At 36.7% G+C, this 17,538-nt stretch overlaps 1 protein-coding gene across 7 annotated transcripts in view; it reads right to left on the bottom strand.

Annotated features, from left to right (window-relative positions):
- Positions 1-17,538, bottom strand: part of KAT6B (lysine acetyltransferase 6B) — a 118,456-nt gene that overhangs the window by 56,491 nt on the left and 44,427 nt on the right. For all 7 annotated transcript variants that reach the window (XM_087766398.1, XM_087766399.1, XM_087766400.1 and 4 more), the window contains exon 3: positions 91-199. In XM_087766398.1, the coding sequence (XP_087622524.1) occupies positions 91-199 (109 nt within the window). The remainder of the gene's footprint in view (positions 1-90; positions 200-17,538) is intronic.

Raw genomic sequence — 17,538 nt, forward strand, 5'->3', positions numbered from 1 at the left:
GAGAGGATAACATTCAGAAGTTTAAAATATTTTTAATACCTTAAAACCAGACTTAAACATTTCTAGTATTTGTAAATTCAGTCAACTTACCACTGCTGCCACAGTCTGCACAAGATAACAGCTCTTCTGGTTTTTTTTCACGATTTGATTCTTTCGTTCCCAAACAAAAGCTACATATCGGGATGGGATCAGCTCGTGGCTAGATTTAAAAATAAACAGAGTAGTTAGCTAGAAAAAAAAAAAAAAAAAAGGCCACAAAACAAAACACACACCCAAAACCTCTCTCAATGGTCTTTTCTTTCACTTTTACCTGACATTCTGTTGTACCACATATTAATTACTAAGTCAAACGTCCATTTTACTAACTTTGGAATACTAAACTTCATTATCTTAACAGATTTCATAAATGTTAAGTTGGCCCATAATAAGCAACCTTGTGTACTAGTCCATGTAAACCTCTGCAATACAAGATTAGTGTTAACAAAAACGAGGAAAAATTAGAACTTAGGACGCTATTCTTGAACACACAATTTCAACTCCAGAACACAATCACTTGTTCTTCAGATGTAATAGTGCTCAAAGATTAAGATGCAAACTGGCCTTTATTACAGATGAATACAGTTCCTTTCCACAAGAAAAACAGGAACTTTTACAAAAACTCCCAAATTTAAGACATCCTTTATTACTTTTCCATCCAATACAACTCATACCTCCCTCTGAAACTACCATTTTAGGGTAAAACCACTGGATTCAACAGATCAACAGTTATCCATTCCAGTCTGATGAGTCCCAATAGCTATGATACACAATTGGAATTTAAAAAAAAATTAAAAAAATTAAAATAAAAAAATAAAAAAATATGCAGATCTTTCAATGTCTGGAAGCAATACACAGAACTTTTCAGGGAAATACTTAAGAATTCATACAAATTTACTTCCCTATCTTCCTAATTTGCTATGTGACAAACTATCAGAGATTAAACATCCCGCAACAGTTTATGCAGTAAATTTTAGAGCTTTAATGAAACTACTTAACTACATAATCCAAAATATTCATGTATTATGCCTACACAGAAATATGTGTAAACAGATCTGTAACAAATAAAATGATGTGCAACTATTTCTCCAGTGGGATACTCAAATAACAGAGTACCTTCCCAGACTGGCTTCTAGCAGCTAGCATCACAACTCCTCAAAAAATAAAATTGTTTCTTTTGCAAATTCATAGTTTCCAGATTTAGCTAAGCAATGTTGTTAGTTTTATGTATCAGAGTAATTATTTGTTGTTTTCACCTTCAGTTTTTACATTTCCACTCTATGCCACAATACTTTGAAAGCTGACAGACTATTTTCACTTGACCTACAGATCTGTATTCCATTACAGTTCTGGGAAGTGGGGAATGCTTGTTTTTAAGGGTATTCTTGAGAAGGCATCAGTTCCGTGTAGATATGCCCTTATACCTCAACACAACATAATATAGAAATATTGAAACTAGGTTTATATTATTGAGCTTTAGGATCATCTTAAATCAAGCAGCAGATTCCAAAGAGCACTGACGCCAGCAAGGTGAAGTTGTCCTACCCAGCCAAGAAGAGCACACATACCCTTACCCTAGCCTACAACCACTTCCATGTAAACCTGAGGCATAGTATTTTTCTGAAAGCTTAGTCCTCAGAAGGTCTGCTCACTGTTCATCTCTTCACAATCCAATTATCGGACTATTGACATACTTGTATACCCCAAAGAATATACATAAAAGATGACCAGAGCCGAAGACTATTCGTAAGTATGGAGATGTCTGTTCTCTTCCATAAACTACAAAAGGGAACAGCAATATTACCATCTTATAACTAATAGGAACAAACATCATCTGCAGTCCTTAGTCTTACTAAGGCCTCCATTATGGATTATATGGATAGCTGAAATATTAAATTGCTACCTGGACAAAAATAATTGTTGAAGTTATAAAACTGGTAGATTTCCAATTTAGTCATGCTTCAAAAAAATTTAAAAAAAATTTTGATCAGTTTTGGCAGGATGACATTGAATGAGATCGGAATTCTATAGATGGGAAAGGATATATCAGCTACCTGCAGAATTTTTCACTTGCAAGTTAAAAACAATGCATATACAAATAAAAGAAAGTTAGTTAGTTACTACTCTTGCCAGTAAGACATCATAATTCGACAGATCTGTCCCATCATTACACTTTTAAACAGACTTGTATTTGGAGCAAAATTATATTAACAAAAAACACCAACCAACCAACCAACCAACCAAAAAAACCCAACCCATAAACTACACCAATAATCACCAGCAGAAAACTGGTCCAGTGCTATCCAAACACAACTGTTCACTTGCAGCATCTTGCGGACATTTCTTAACAGCTACTTAAAAGTTTAATACAGACATTTTTAAAAGAAAGATTATTCTTTTAGTGGAATCCAGTAAAAATCTCCTCTTGGCAACCACACCATTTCTCTTTCCCTGTGATATAACAGTGCTTTAGCCATTTCAGAAAGGCTTGCTCTGATAAATAATTTACAAAACATCACATATCATTCAAATCCAGGTCCACAATCTCATTTATCTTTCCAAGATTTTTTTTCTTGCTCTAGGAAAAGACATGGCCATTAGCCAACATTCATTTACTTCCCCATTTCACACCCCCCCTCCCTTTTTTTTTTGTTTTTAACTAAAGGTAAAATAAAGGACAAAGGTTGTTGCCAGTTCAGGGCTACAAAGACTGATGTTCCCATACCAAACCTAATAATAGAGAGCTTGCAAATCCTATCACTTCACATACAAGTTTTCAAGAAACTTACAGGCTCCAGTATGTATTTTGAGGCCATTTACATTAATAACTGTATTACTGGGTCTGATCTCTGAGCTACTGAAAGTTAAGAACACACATTCTTGTCAAAAGAGTAAACAAAACATAGTTTCATATGGCTTTAGCTTGCACAGTCAAAGCAAAACTATATTCATACTGGTCGTATTATTTCTGGCTCGCAACTGTCTCAATTAGGATAAACAAGTGGGGGTTTTGTTCAGGTTTTTTTTTTTTTTGTTTGGCTTCTTTTTTTGACTGGGTCAGAATATAGTCCAAACAGAAATGCATCTCCTACCTGCATCTCTTTTCTTAATCACTAGTTTCTGTTCTAAAACAGCAATTGATTATCATTATCTTCTGAAAAACTGGTCATAATCACACAAACTAGTTCAGCCAGTTATTCAACACTGCAATATTTTATACCAGATGAACCAGTAATATTTTCTTGTTATTCAACCTCAGTTTAAAAGGAAAATAACTTTTTCAACTAATATTTAAGAAGCACATTAATAATTGCATTACAAAAACTTTAAGAGTATGGTGTCTGCTCTGTCACTGAAGATAGGTCTGAATAACGCTTATCCAGTAACATACTATTATTTCTTTAACAGAGCTAATGAACTGAAAGAATTTTTCATTCCTTTAATTTTGGGAACAAGGTAAATTACAACTTTCAAAAGGGTTTAGTTTTCTAGGCCACTAGAAATTGTACATCCAAATTTAAAAAGGCTGCCCTGTTCAAATAACTGTATTTCTAATTGCAGTAGGGGCGAATTTGCAGAAAATTTATAACTTATGCCAACATGCAGTTGCGTTCAGAAATTGAAGCTTCACAAAAAGCAGTCAGGCAATAGGATTTTTTTCTTTTTAATTATATTATATATATATATATCATAGAGCAATAACAGACCATCAACTCAGCACCAGTTGGGTTTTTATTTTACTTTCCAATTAGAAATTGAACAATACTTATTTAAGCATCATACATCCAACTGTCATAGTCAATCAATCCCTTAAAACATCATACATCCAACCACCGCAGTCCATCAATCCCCTAAATAGCATTAAAACCAAGTACCATATCACGATATTTTTACTGTCATCAATAATTTTGGCTCCGAAACCCTCGTCATGCACACACTGTGATAATCTGCCCAAGTTTACATCCTTAGTTTCCTACAATAAGCAGGAAAGAAAGGATTAAGTTGTAAAATACAGTATATAAATTTCTCAAATATATACAAGTTTTAAACAGATTGTATTACTTTACACTGACTAATTAATTTTTAGAGTTTGTTAGGAGATACCTATTTAATCCTGCTACACATAGTACAAATGTTAAACCAGGCATTATTTTTAACATTTGCAACAGAAGTCTCAAATGTACCCCCCCTTCCCTTCAGGCAAAAATGCAGAGGCAGAAGTTATTCCTATAAACAACCACCGACTGCAGCTGATCAGAACACTGTCATAAAAGCTGTGTGACCCAGAAAAGCTATGCAGGTATGTTTTCAAGAGACTGGCTTACTAAAAAGAGTATCACAGGCTATTTAGCAGGCCCCAGTCAGTGTCTCTGCTTTAGGCATTATAGAAACCCTTGCTCTGATCTCAAATGCACGACCTTCCTAAAAAGGGCACTAAAAAGATGAAGGAAGAAGTAAGGTCTGCAGCTCAGTTACTCCCAACAAAAATTTGGTATATCATACACACTATGGTTTGGTTTTTTTTTTTTTGCTTTATAGAAGACCCCACAAAGAAACCAAAACCATCAGAACAAGAATCATATTCAAGTGCCCACCATGAAGTATCTAGAGAGAAAGACTGATGACCATCAGATAGCCAAGTTTGAAAGCGACTGCCTTTCATCAGGAGGGCAATGCAAACCCATTGATGATTTCACCTCAGTGTGCCTACATATCCTCAACCTGAGTGATGGGAGAAGGAAGGTTTCTGAGCTGCTACCCCACCATGCAAAGCAGGAATGCATGAACAGCAGAACAAAGCATGGGGATTGCGGAGTGGCCAAGGGAGACTGCAAGTTGGTGCAGCAGGTGAGGCGAAGAATAGCATCACAGCTCATCCGCTTACATTCATTCGATACAGGGTAGAAAAAGGAAGGAAGAGCAACCACCCACATAACAAAGAAAAAGAGAAAAAGCATGAGTGACATCATTCACCATAAAGAATCTAAAATATCATCCAACTTTAACATCTGGCAAAGCAGAAAGAACAGTGAACTAAAGAGCAGAGATTAGTGTTTCCAGATTTGGGTTACTGCAGTAATTAGGAAAAAACCCATGGGCTACCCAAGGACTACTGTGAGGTTTTCAGGCCTAAAAAGGATGCTAGCCCCATGTCCACAGACTGGCAAGGACTCAATTATAGCACCAAAGATGTCACTGGAGCATTGGATGCTACAGCAACCTTACCTTAAAAAGTTCAGGTTCCTCCCCCACATGCCAATCTTTATTTTGGAATAAGAACACCCCCAAAATGTAATTTCATAACATTTGTAGTTTTAAACCCATTTTAGACAACAATTGTTTGTGATTATCCTAACACTTAAGACCGTTTTCACTAAAAATTTTACGAATGCATGTACACTAAATTTTGATTATAGTGTCATCATTCAGAAAACAACAAGAAAAACCAAGCTTAGTAAGTCTGTGCTACAGATAAAGACTAAAAATCATGAAACGTACTGGTTTTGGTGACTTAAGGAAGTGTTTTGTAATTGATTTAAAAAAAAAAAAAGTTTCAACTGTTTAGCATAGTACACAAGTTCTGAAACATTAAGGACCCACTATCCTTATTGCTTTCTCACAGTCTTCACATATGCTGCAAACCCTGAGATTGCTCCACACAAAAATCACACTAATTTAGAAATAACAACATAGTGTTAGCATTAGTTAAATTAGTGCAGTTTCCATATTTAAGCAAAGACTTAGAAGTAATTTATGCAACCAGTAAATGATTTTAATTTTTTATTTTAATGAATCACAGGTATCTATTCTGAGAAACTAACTGGCTTTGCCACTGCATAAAATGAATCCTTGGTAAAAATTCATCTGGACTTCTGCTACCTTACGCCAGAATTTGTCTCAAAACTCTGGCCCAAAATAACAATTTTTTTCCTACTGTAGTTTCTGTGCTTGTGGAATTTACATGCTCATCTGATTACATTTATAATTCCCATTAAATTCTTAAAGCATTTAGCATGTTCTAACATCCCACTCCCCAAAAAGACACATTGTTAAGTCCTGAAAGTCTTATTTTTGAGTATGCAAAGTTACCCACAACTATAAATCCCACTGAAAGCAAGGAGATTACTATTTGCATTGCTATAGCACTCTGAGGCTTTAAACAGATTGTCTGAAAACTGTTAGGCATTAGCTGTGTACACACAATTATGGTTTTAAGTGCCAGTCTCATTAAATGTTATACACACATTAAAAGAAATAAAAAGTTTCACACACACTCCCAAGAAATTTAAGTTTGAACAGTAAACCAAAAACCTCAACTGTTCACATTTGTAACTGTCTCTCAATGGCTTTTCAGAAATACCTCAACATCATCTGACAAACTGCTGGAAGACACATCCTTACGCATGACACACAAATATTAGATCTCTATTATCCAATGAATAGAAACAGCATGCAAGTAATTTCAGGGTTAACAGGATAGACAGGCAAATTTTATTGAAAATGGAAACTGCCATGACCTTCACTAGGCATCCACTATTCTGGTCTCAATCCTTACCCTACTTCAATTACTTAACCATCTACAGCCTTAGGAAGGACAGAAGCAGCAAGCTTGCTTTCTCAGAACACCTATATTTTGATAAAGCACTTTCATGGGCTATCTGCCTCTTTTCTATTTTTTTTTTTTTTTTTACCATCACATCATAGTTTGAAAAAAAGAAGTCTTTGAACAAGAAATACCACCCACAGCACCTCTAAATACGAGCCACAGGTACCAATTTCTAGTCTCAGCTACTGAAGCAGTTCCTCTTGGTCACAGGCAAGGCAAGGTATTATGAGTACTTTCAGCTGCAATCCCCTTACTGCACCCATTTTGTGAGTAAAAAAATTGAGCATACTTTCTGCATATCAAAAAAATCCATCATGTTTCAGGAACTAGTTATTATAAGGTAAACTGATTTTTTTTTTTTAAAACAACTTCTTAATTACAACTGTCCAGTAGATCCCATGTTAGCTCTACAGTACCACACAGGTATCACATGGTAAAAAGTATACACTAACTCAAACGATGGTAAAAACATGCAGACAGGCTATTACTGCAGAAGTGTGAAAACATTAGACCACCTACAAACCTTAATGTAGCACCTATACATTCAGAGAGCACAAAGCAAAACCCAGCACAAGGGCAGTTCTAAGAAAAGAGGACAGTTCAGTGTGCCAGATTTTTTTATTACACCTTTAATTCTACTTTAAACAAACAGTGTGTGTTGAGGAAGAACTATAGTCTGAAGCTTCTCCTCTTCCCCCAAGAGTATCTTCGCTGCTAGAATACAGGTTTGTGTTCTCTTTTGCTCTATAAAACTCCTATTTCCTTACTACGCGGTGGCTTCCTCTGCCCATATCCCCCTCCTGTACTTTCAAGGGTATGTCTGTATGGGAATTATGATATACAACGTAACTGTCAGAGGTACATAAATTAGCCAAAACCGAGAAGTTTAAAACCCTTCGTGTCCTCCTGGATTCACACACCCCAAAAACATCTAACTGCAACAGTGATACTGGATTTCAGAGTTCGAAACACATTTTTGCAGGTCTGTGACCTCCACTTTGTGTGCACGCAGAGCTATCAGCAGTTGACTGGTAAAGAGGATTGTGAGGGCACACACATAAAGACCATTTCCCATATAATGTTCTTGAATCATTGTCTTGAAAACTGGAAATCTCTCTTCCATCCTGCACTCCTGATGAGGTGGGAAACTCCTGAAAGTGCATCCAGATTGACATATTTCTACAGGTAACAGCAGAAGAGGGAGCACTCTCCCACCTCAGCCCATAAGAAAACTACGGTTCCTTAAACAGGCTTAAGAACTTTATTCACCTGACCACACCAGTTCCCTTGCAAACCTGAGCTGAAATGATGTGTGCAGAGCATACAGTAAGTTACCCCTAGCTTTTTCATTGTTCTTCAGCTAATAATTCAACGCAATATCCTTAAAACAACTTTTTTTTTTTTAAAGCCAATAAGTGTAAAACCAAAAAACCTGCCTCTTCCTTCCCACCCTGAAAAACATGGCCAAGCCTACAACACAAACTTGTATGTTTCAAAATTTCTCTCCCAGAGTATTTTAACTAACTCTTACAGGAAAATATATCATCTACCTCCCTGGACATGATACGTCCCGCTTGAACACAGCTCCCCACATTGCTTTGTGTGCCTTAGTATTAACCTCAGTCAACACGCATCACAACAGCTGATGGAACTGAATAGACAAAAAGCTAACCTGCATCTTCTTGAACAAGCACTGTAATGAGGAAGACATGCATAAAATAGCATACACTACTAGACAGTTTTCTAAATACAGTTTCTATTTTTAAGTTACTGAAATGCGCATTCCTGCTCCCTCTTGCAAACTGGGAAACAATACAACCTAGAACAGGGAGCTCGCAACAATTAGTACTCAGAAAACAGAATGCAACTTCAGGCTTCAAAAGTCTCTTTTCCTTGCAATATGGAAGAGACAATGAAAGTCTAATTCTATTTCAAATTAGACTTTTGTTGTTTCACGCAATAATACAAGATATTAGAAACTAAACCAAAAACTAATTTCAGTTTCCTAAAGTTACTTCAGCTGTGTTCAAGAAACCAACTAACATTAGCGCTCTGCATAGTGAACATTACTCAACATGCGGGAAGAAGAAACCCTGATCAAAAAAGCCACAAAAAAACCCACAGAAACACACACGTACCTTTTCTAGAATGAATGTTATTCATTTGCCCCAGTCCTCTTAATTAGCTTCACACAAGTCACCCTGCATTCATGTTTTGTTTGCAGTTTATATCCACTGAAAATTTAAAAAATCCGCTTTCTGTTGAAAAAGCACTACCCAAAGCACAGGATACATCTCCTGGAGAAGGGTACAAAGCAGCAGCTTAAAAATACAGATAAATCTCCCAGTCCTCTGGAGGATCAGCTTCCGTTTTTAGCAGCATCTATCTAAAACCTCTACGCTTACAAAGGGGAGGTTTTCAAACTATAATCCAAGTTTAATAGACATACTACAGGCTATTGTAGACAGCCTAAACCCAACACTTTGGATATGTGTAGGCCCTGCTATCATTTCAGAAGTTACTGAACTCAGATACTTTACTTACTGAAATTGTATTCCTTCTGTAATCTTTTGTCAATTCCTATGGTAGCACTACAGGAGAAATAAGGCTCTTCCCTCCTGAATGGGAGGGAATTTTTTTCATATGCAGGTTTCCTGCTTTGCTCCCGCACCTGGGACTAAACAATTAAAAAAATGTATTCACCTTTCCATTATGGTAGTAGTCAGAGTGTTTTTAACATAATGAAAAAAGTCCCGTAACCAAGGCTATTAATATAATGGAGCTATGAAGAAGGCTATCCGCGAGTCCCCTCTTCTGTATTCTCCACTGTGAGATCAGAGCCCAGCTACAGATCCTGCCACTAAGGGGTACTGATGCTTACCAGCCAGGTTATAAATAGCTCAAGCTGTAAATACATCCTATATACACTGCAGTTTTCCAGTTGCATCTTCCTGTAATTCTGATGACCATCACCTGTATTGTGCAAATCTAACCTTGGGCCAAGCAGTCTTCAGACTTCTTGAAACTGTCTCTTAGTGGTTTTGAAGTTAAAAGACCGAGGGGGAAAAAAAAGTTAGTTTAGTACTTTTCAGCTATGTTATTGATACCTGTGGCCATATATTCTCTTCAGGAATTCACATTTATAAGTTGTCTCTATCAAATAAATGAAACTGAAAAGACCATGCACCATCAGCAAGTACTGCATGTAGACGATGTTCCCCAATTCCACATTCAGCTACTATTGGGTTTGCTCCCTTCTTTCACCTTCTGCAAGGTACCCTTGGGAAATTAATTCAAAACGTATTTGGAAGTTAGATTTTCTATAAAGATAAATCCGATCCATTTTCTTTACACTTAAGATGTAAAAAACCTGATGTCTTCAGACTCATCCAAAGGGATATTTCAAGAACAGTTAAAATTAGAAGGGCTCCAAAACTTTCTTCTTTTTCAACTCCAAACTTCATCCTTTCTGTTCCCCTACTTGCCTACTATGAGACCAGCAACTGGTTCAAAATCTACGTATCTTGAATTCCACTTTCCAGCTAAAAAAAAGACTTCACTCTTTCATCTGGCACACAGAACAACCTCAGTGTACCAACAACAGGCTTGCTTTTCTTCATCCCCTCTCCAAAGTAGTCTGTTGATTCCCACAGACCAAAGTGAAACCGCTACTGCAGATCCAACCAAGCAGATTATACCTAAAGTTGCATTACTCCTTAGATAGCAATCATTAGTCGAAGTATGATGTCATTGTCCAAGTGATACTTTTGCTTTTTACGTAGCTCAAATTCTTCTTTTTCCAAAGTAAGAGTTTTCACTCTTCATATCTCCCTCAAAATTCAATCCTTTACATCCATCTAGATGTCTTAAGAGCATCATACATTTCTGTTACTCGCCATGCACTCTGTCACAAAAATGATGCACTTAAGCTTTAAAACAATTACCTATCATTATCATCCTCATCACAACCTCATCTATATCATCAACCACAATGCCACCCATTGTATTTGACAACATGTAGTTAAAAAATACACATCACCCACATCATTAGTATGTAACCTTTCCAAGAATCTCACCTTTAAGTACACTCCTAGGTATTCATTCAGAGGTAAACTTAATTACGTAAGCATCTAGCTTTCTACAATTATGCTCATCGCTTGCCTCTTATTTTCACATTTTCTTCATATACCTCAGTTCCTTCACATGCTTAGGAGATTTCCAAACTTTTTGGCATGGAATCCATTGGTTTTTGTCACATGTACATACAGTTGTTTGAATGGGATTGCATTTCCTAACTCCAAATTCGACCTGTTACTGCAATACAACTAGGATGAAGCAGGTGACACATGTAATCACAAGCAGGTAAGCAGTGGTGCAATTCACAGACCATGATACCATGGGTATGTCAATCTTTACATTCTGTGGGGAAAAGTATTGCTTTTAAACAGATTAAATAAATTCCAGTATGAAAAGCACACACTTCATTGCCATAATATTACTTTTACTCCGATGTTTGTATATATGCATATTTTTATTCATAACTTATTACCAAAGTCGGCCTACATAAATGTGTATAATATGTTTGCAGTGTGGCACAGGATAATTATTAGTTGTCTTGATGCTAATTGCTCAGGGAAAATGTTTAATTGCATATTAAATTGATCATATGCATATTTTATTTAGTTCAGTTAGGGCAAGTTTACTGTCATACTATCTAGATTTGAGTAGCGCTATACTAAATACAGAAGTAGGGCTTTATGAGACTGGGCTAGTGTCCGAAATGCAATTAAGTAAAACAAGCAGAAGCTCATTCTACTTCAAGATGAAGCAGCTGAATTTCTGCACATAGTCAAGAAATATCCTGCCTAGTTGCCTCACATACCTGAAGGAAAAAACATTAGGACCAAAGCAAAACAATTAAGGCTGCAAATTCCAGAACCTGATATGGGACTACAAGAGAACTATTTCTTTAGATTTCTTCCACTGATGTGATTATGAAATGGAAGCTTTAAATAGAGAGCAAGCTAAGTTTTGGGTTTGTTGTTTTGTTGTGTTGTTTGTTTTTGGTTTTTTTGTTTGTTTTTAAAGGATTTCGTTTTAATACATGCATATAACTTGACATCTTTCTGCTCAAACAATTATTTTAAGAGCAGATGTAATACAAATAATATCACTGTAAATAACACGGTCACTTCTCTTACTGAGGCCCAAGTAGTAGAGAACTAACATAGCTAAACAGCTATATTCCTATGGGCAACAAGTGACAGCATTTAGACCATTGACCTTTCTGTTGCTGAGTCACTCGTTTTTATTTGATTAAAAATGCTGGCACTAATATACTACTCTACCAGGTGAGCCACAGAGCAATACAAGTAATAAACATCTGTTTTTCATTTATTTATTTTAAAATAAAGTCATTCCTGGTCTCCTTTCTGAAGGGGGAGAAAGCTGGACAAATAGCTGATTAAACGTTAACAGCTTCATTTCCCACCCCACCCCCTGCAACAGGAACTGAACTTTATTCTTGAGAGAAGAAAAGCAGTTTATTCAACAGCCAAGACACTGAAATCACTTGCAGGCGTTTACCTTTACAAGCCATCGCTCAAGACACAATGCCATTGAAAATCTGCCAGATCTGTGAAGTACATACAGCATATTTTATACAAGACCTAGGAGAAGAGCAGTTTTTCACTCGATCGAGTGCTGAAATCCATGGCAGAGGAATAATAAAGGTGAATAGGCAAAGTAGCCCTATACCCCAAGGAGCTACCTAAGAGGCTGGCATTTCAAACAAATGAAACATATTGCTCTATTAATCCCTGCTTCTTTATATGTATAGGTAATGTTCAATATTGACACACTGTGAAGAAATTCCCCCCCCCAAATCAAAACATAATTTTAGAATTAAAAACCCAGATCACTGTAGTTCATTTTACAAATACAGTAAAATTTCTCCATTAGAATATAATAAAGCACTGTTAAGTAGCCATGCTATGTAAACCACAGCTCAAACAGCTCAGAACAAAACCAGTAAATATTTCACAGAAGATCAGCTTTTCTTAGAAAGGTTTGCAAGTAGGCCTATTAAATAAAGTTAAATGAAAGTCTCTTGAATGAAACGGGCTTGAGATTTGCCTTCAACTACTGTATTTAAGCTAGGGGGAAAAAAATTATTGCAGCAATTTGTATTGCATGGCTTCTGGAAACAAATCTAGTCAGGCTCTCAAACCCTGGTTTATAATCTGTCTTCTACATTATTTCAGAGTCTGTAGTATCAAACAAAACCTGTGAAGTCCAAGAGGCCATTCTCTGTCCTACCAATAATATTTAATATTTCCCACTACTCAGGGAAAGTGTGCGAGTACTAGCGTCAGAATTCTTACAACAGAAAAACAGCATAGGAGAAGGGTCATGACGAAGATCATTCAGCCAGCAGCTTGCTTACTGTAATTTTGTGAGGGATTTTTAAACAGTGCTTCAAGGTGGTTACGCTCTGCCTCAAAAAAGGCAGCTGTATTTATTGCTGATAGCCTACAGAAGGCGGTAAGAAACTTCCACTCCAACAAAAAGGCATAACTGAAGGAAAGACTGTATTAAAAAAATCATTACTTAGTACATCAATTGAAGAATACTACTGGACCATGCCCAAGTCTGACATTGAGGCCTTCTAGCATCAACCTCCCTCCAACACTGACAGGATTATTTAATGTAACAGGAAGCTGTTCCTGTTCACTTCCATTCAGTAACAGAGCTAAGCAATGAAAGAACCTGTACCTACATCATCATCCACAGTTAAGGGCCACTGCCCATTAAAACAAGTGTCTTATCTGTAATATTCAAACTATTTAGATTGTAAGTTTTCTTGTGCAGTGCAACCACAGAATCACTTTCTTTGATCTAATTCCAAATGAGTGCAGAGCATGGCTGGGACATGACACACTGACAAACTCATGTAAGACATACTGCAGGAATCTGCTTCATGAGAGAATTTTCTGTGCAGGGATTTTTCCCTTGCCTCTTCCGTCACATACAGGAGAAAATGTGATATCCCAATGGAAACAGAGAAGCAGCATGACAAGAGCTACCCTGTATAACTCACTGAACAGTCTTTAGGACTGGATTAACCTGTAAGGCCAAGGGACAAGTAAACTAACAGGTCAATTTTTCACTTTCGTGTACTCACTGTTCAGCTGGTTTAGCACTAGCAGATAAATACAACAAAATTCTGACCTTAATCTCTTGCAAGGAAGCCTGCAATTCTGATCCCTACAGACTCTACATATTTTAGGCTCCCTGACAGGCTACTGTGAGAAACGTATCTCCCTTAACCAGTCAGAAGTAGCAAGTAGACAGTGGATCCTGAGGCACAAGCAACGAGACCGGCTATACTTCTATTTCTTAACAGTCTAAATCAAAGTATTATTTACAGCTCTTGTCCTTTGGTGGCTTAACTCTCTAGTATTTATTTAAAATGCTTATAACTAAGCATCTATGCTTATAGCATAAGAAATAATGCCATCAATTTAGCGAAAACAAAAAATGACGTGGTGTTTTTTTAACAGCAAAGCTAATTTAAATGCTTAATTACATTTAGAATGAGCACAGTATCTCCCTCAGTTTTGTAAAAAGCAAGCATTTTTGCAATATCAATTAAGTAACACAAATCACAATTTTTAAAGAACATAGAAAAGGTTTTAAAAACTACTTGTCTAAAACACAGATCGCTTCAATAACAGCCTATAAAGAATTCTATATAACCCAACCCACAGAAGAGGCCTGCTCTCATGCTCTCTCCCTCTGCTCTTCCCCCTGCCCCGCCTTTGATGCTTACAATATAACCCCTAAAAGCCTTCATTACTTACAAGAAGTGTTGCTAACCAAGTCAACATCTGAAAGATTCAACTTCTACACCATGGAATTTTTGGAACATAATTTGACTGTACTGGATAGATTTCTTGAAAACAAAAAACAAAATTAAAAAAAAAAAAAAAACCAAAAATATCCCAAAAAAACAACCAACCAAAACAACAACAACAAAAAAAACCTCAAACCCTGCAGTATAAATTGTACAGAAAGCCCTCTCCAGACTTAAAATTCTGGTTGAGATCTTGACTCCGCTGCCATATGAGAGCTGTGTCACTGATGTCAATGCAGTTCAGATATAACATATCTTTCTCTCATTTTTTAGCTGCTTGCAAAATTTTCTTTGAATATGCCATTTAAAGAGCGCTCAGCATTAAGCAAACAACTATAAATTTTACTGTTTGGGAAATAAGACATACTTGCAGCCCAAGCCAGTATCCTTTAAAGTTTATTTGAACCCAAATGCGAGGTTCACATTAACTGACCAATAAAAGACATACATTTCATGTTCCAAATGTAATCAGGTAATGTATATAATAGTTAATACAATGCACTCTAAAGTTACTCGATCTGACCAGAGTCAGACCACTGCCAAATAAATAAAAAGTATGATCTAGTTATTCCACACACATCAAAATAGTTTCATGATAGGCTAATTAATCATGAACATAACTTTTCAGACATTACATAATTTCACACAGACTTGCTTGTAGCTACTGCCAAAGAAAACAACGATTTGTATGAGAAATAAATCTACACTTGCAGAGAGATGACAGTGACAAAACATGACGAGAGGAAGAAAAACGGGGGGAAAGGAAGGGGAAAGTATTAATATCGCACAAAAACCCCTGTATAATTTTATTACTCAAAAAATAGCGAAGCTTAAAAGCCAAAATACATGAATCAAGTGAACCCAGCAACTGAAAATAACTTTTCACTCTAATCTTTCTTATTTTTATAAAAATGACAGACTATTTCTTGAAAAGATGTTTGACAGAACTTCAGAAACACAAACTTAAATCACGCAACTTATTCTGTGATGCTTATCTGAGATCAGGAATCTCCTTGTAGTAATAGTGGGTTTATTTCTCATTTATAATAGATCTAGTAGTACACAGATCAAGCACAGATCAGCATATTTCAGCAAAACAGTCTCAGACTTACATTTCCAACCTGCCAATAAATTAATATGTGATTAATTCAAATTACATGTTAAAAACATATATAAAAAGAAAGCCAGATATAAAGCAAGCCAAGAATCAATGTTTCCTGGTAACATATTTTTAATTCCCCTTGTAGGCCCCTCTGACAATGCATTCAAACCCCAAATGGCCAAGGCACTCTAACTGATAAAATAATGACCATGAAGGCAGACAGAAGAGTTGACGGGGGGGGGGGGGGGAGACACATCACACACACACCACAGACGGACGATGACAACACAGACAGGCAGGAGTCAAACTGATATTCCAGAAGGGTTCATTTCAGCTCCTCCAGGGGTTTACAGCAGCTACCTAATTACCTAAGTGACAACGCAGGCATGCAAACATGGGACTCTGCTCTATGACACACAAAAACCCCACAATGTAAATCTATGAAACATAGTATGTATTAACACATACATTTATACAGTGACCAGTTTGCTTTCTTCCCTTAAAAAGGCAAGAGGGGGGTGGTAGAAGAGGGCATGTTTCCAGTCATTTAGGACATCTGTAAAGGTGTTGTATTTCTACTACTCTTATATTAAGTATGTTCGAATATGCAGAGAGAACAGCATCATTCTTTGGTGCCGGCTGGGAGACTTGAAGACTGCACAGAACATCTGCCAGTTTCCAATGCGCTGTAGCAGGAGTTCCATCATTTGTTCACCAAGTGAGTTGAGAGCAGGCAGAAAGGACAAGTACTTTTGCATCACAACAAATATTATTTTCTTTACGGACACAACACTTAAAATGATACTGGCCACTCAGTAACAGATTTCAATTAATTTAGACTGAGTTTGTTGAGCAAGACCACGAAGTGCATACTAAGGAACAGAGTAATGCATTCTGAAGAGGATCTTCCTTGAAAGACAAGTCTAGTCAGAAGTGGTTTATGACATTGGCTTACACAGTCTATTCCTCTTAAATGCTTTTAAAGTTTCCTCCTACTTGACAAAAATTTGTACTTCTAAGATATCTGTTAGATAATAGTTATCACTGCTGCTGTTTGGCAAAATTAATAAGCTTGTGGTAACAGAGGTTTCTTAGCGATTTCTCTGCTATATACTAAATTCTTAGGGACAGCAACCCCTTTCCTTCTGCTGGGGAAATTCATGGGTGGTAATTCTACTGCTACTGACTACTAAACACAACTCTCCTCTCTTCCATCCTCCTCCTGTCCATCAATTGATCAGTAAAAATACAGTTAAAATGCACTCAGGAAGAACACCATGACTAGCCTCTCCAGCTTCCGCTTTCGTAGTGAGGGCAACAGTCCCTCCTGTTCTGGTGACAGAAGAATAAGAAAACTTATTCCCACACACACCAACAAAACTCATCTCACCCCGAAAGAGTCAGGAATTTCTACTGTTAGGAAAAAAAAAAAAGGCTCTCAAAAGGTTTCTCATCAAATCCCATATCAGGAGAAGTCCACACAGCCTGCAGTTTTATATACCTTTTAATTATATCATTGCAATTCAATGATTCTGTATTCATACAAGCACAATTCATTGTTCATTGAAGTAAAGTTTTCATTCAAAGTGTGCTGGAAAAAGAGGAAGGAGACTAGTAACTTTGTTACATGTTATACCCCATACCCCTTGCCACATAAAAAATAAGGTAAAGAACATCTCCATACCAGAAGCCACCAGTAGGTAAAACAGCAGCTGTAAGCCAAATTTGCTGCTAATATCATGACTCTGTAAGTGTTCCCTAACATCTTCTCTCTCCCAGAAGCTCAGGGGAAGGAAGCTGCACTGTAATATCCCCAAAACATCAACATTAATTATGATATCTTTCATGCATTCACAATATGAAATGTTGTCTTATGGA

The sequence above is a fragment of the Nipponia nippon genome, unplaced genomic scaffold (genome assembly GCF_047370975.1).
Source record: "Nipponia nippon isolate SJK-2023a ecotype South Korea unplaced genomic scaffold, ASM4737097v1 scaffold_3, whole genome shotgun sequence".
Taxonomy (NCBI): Eukaryota; Metazoa; Chordata; class Aves; order Pelecaniformes; family Threskiornithidae; genus Nipponia; species Nipponia nippon.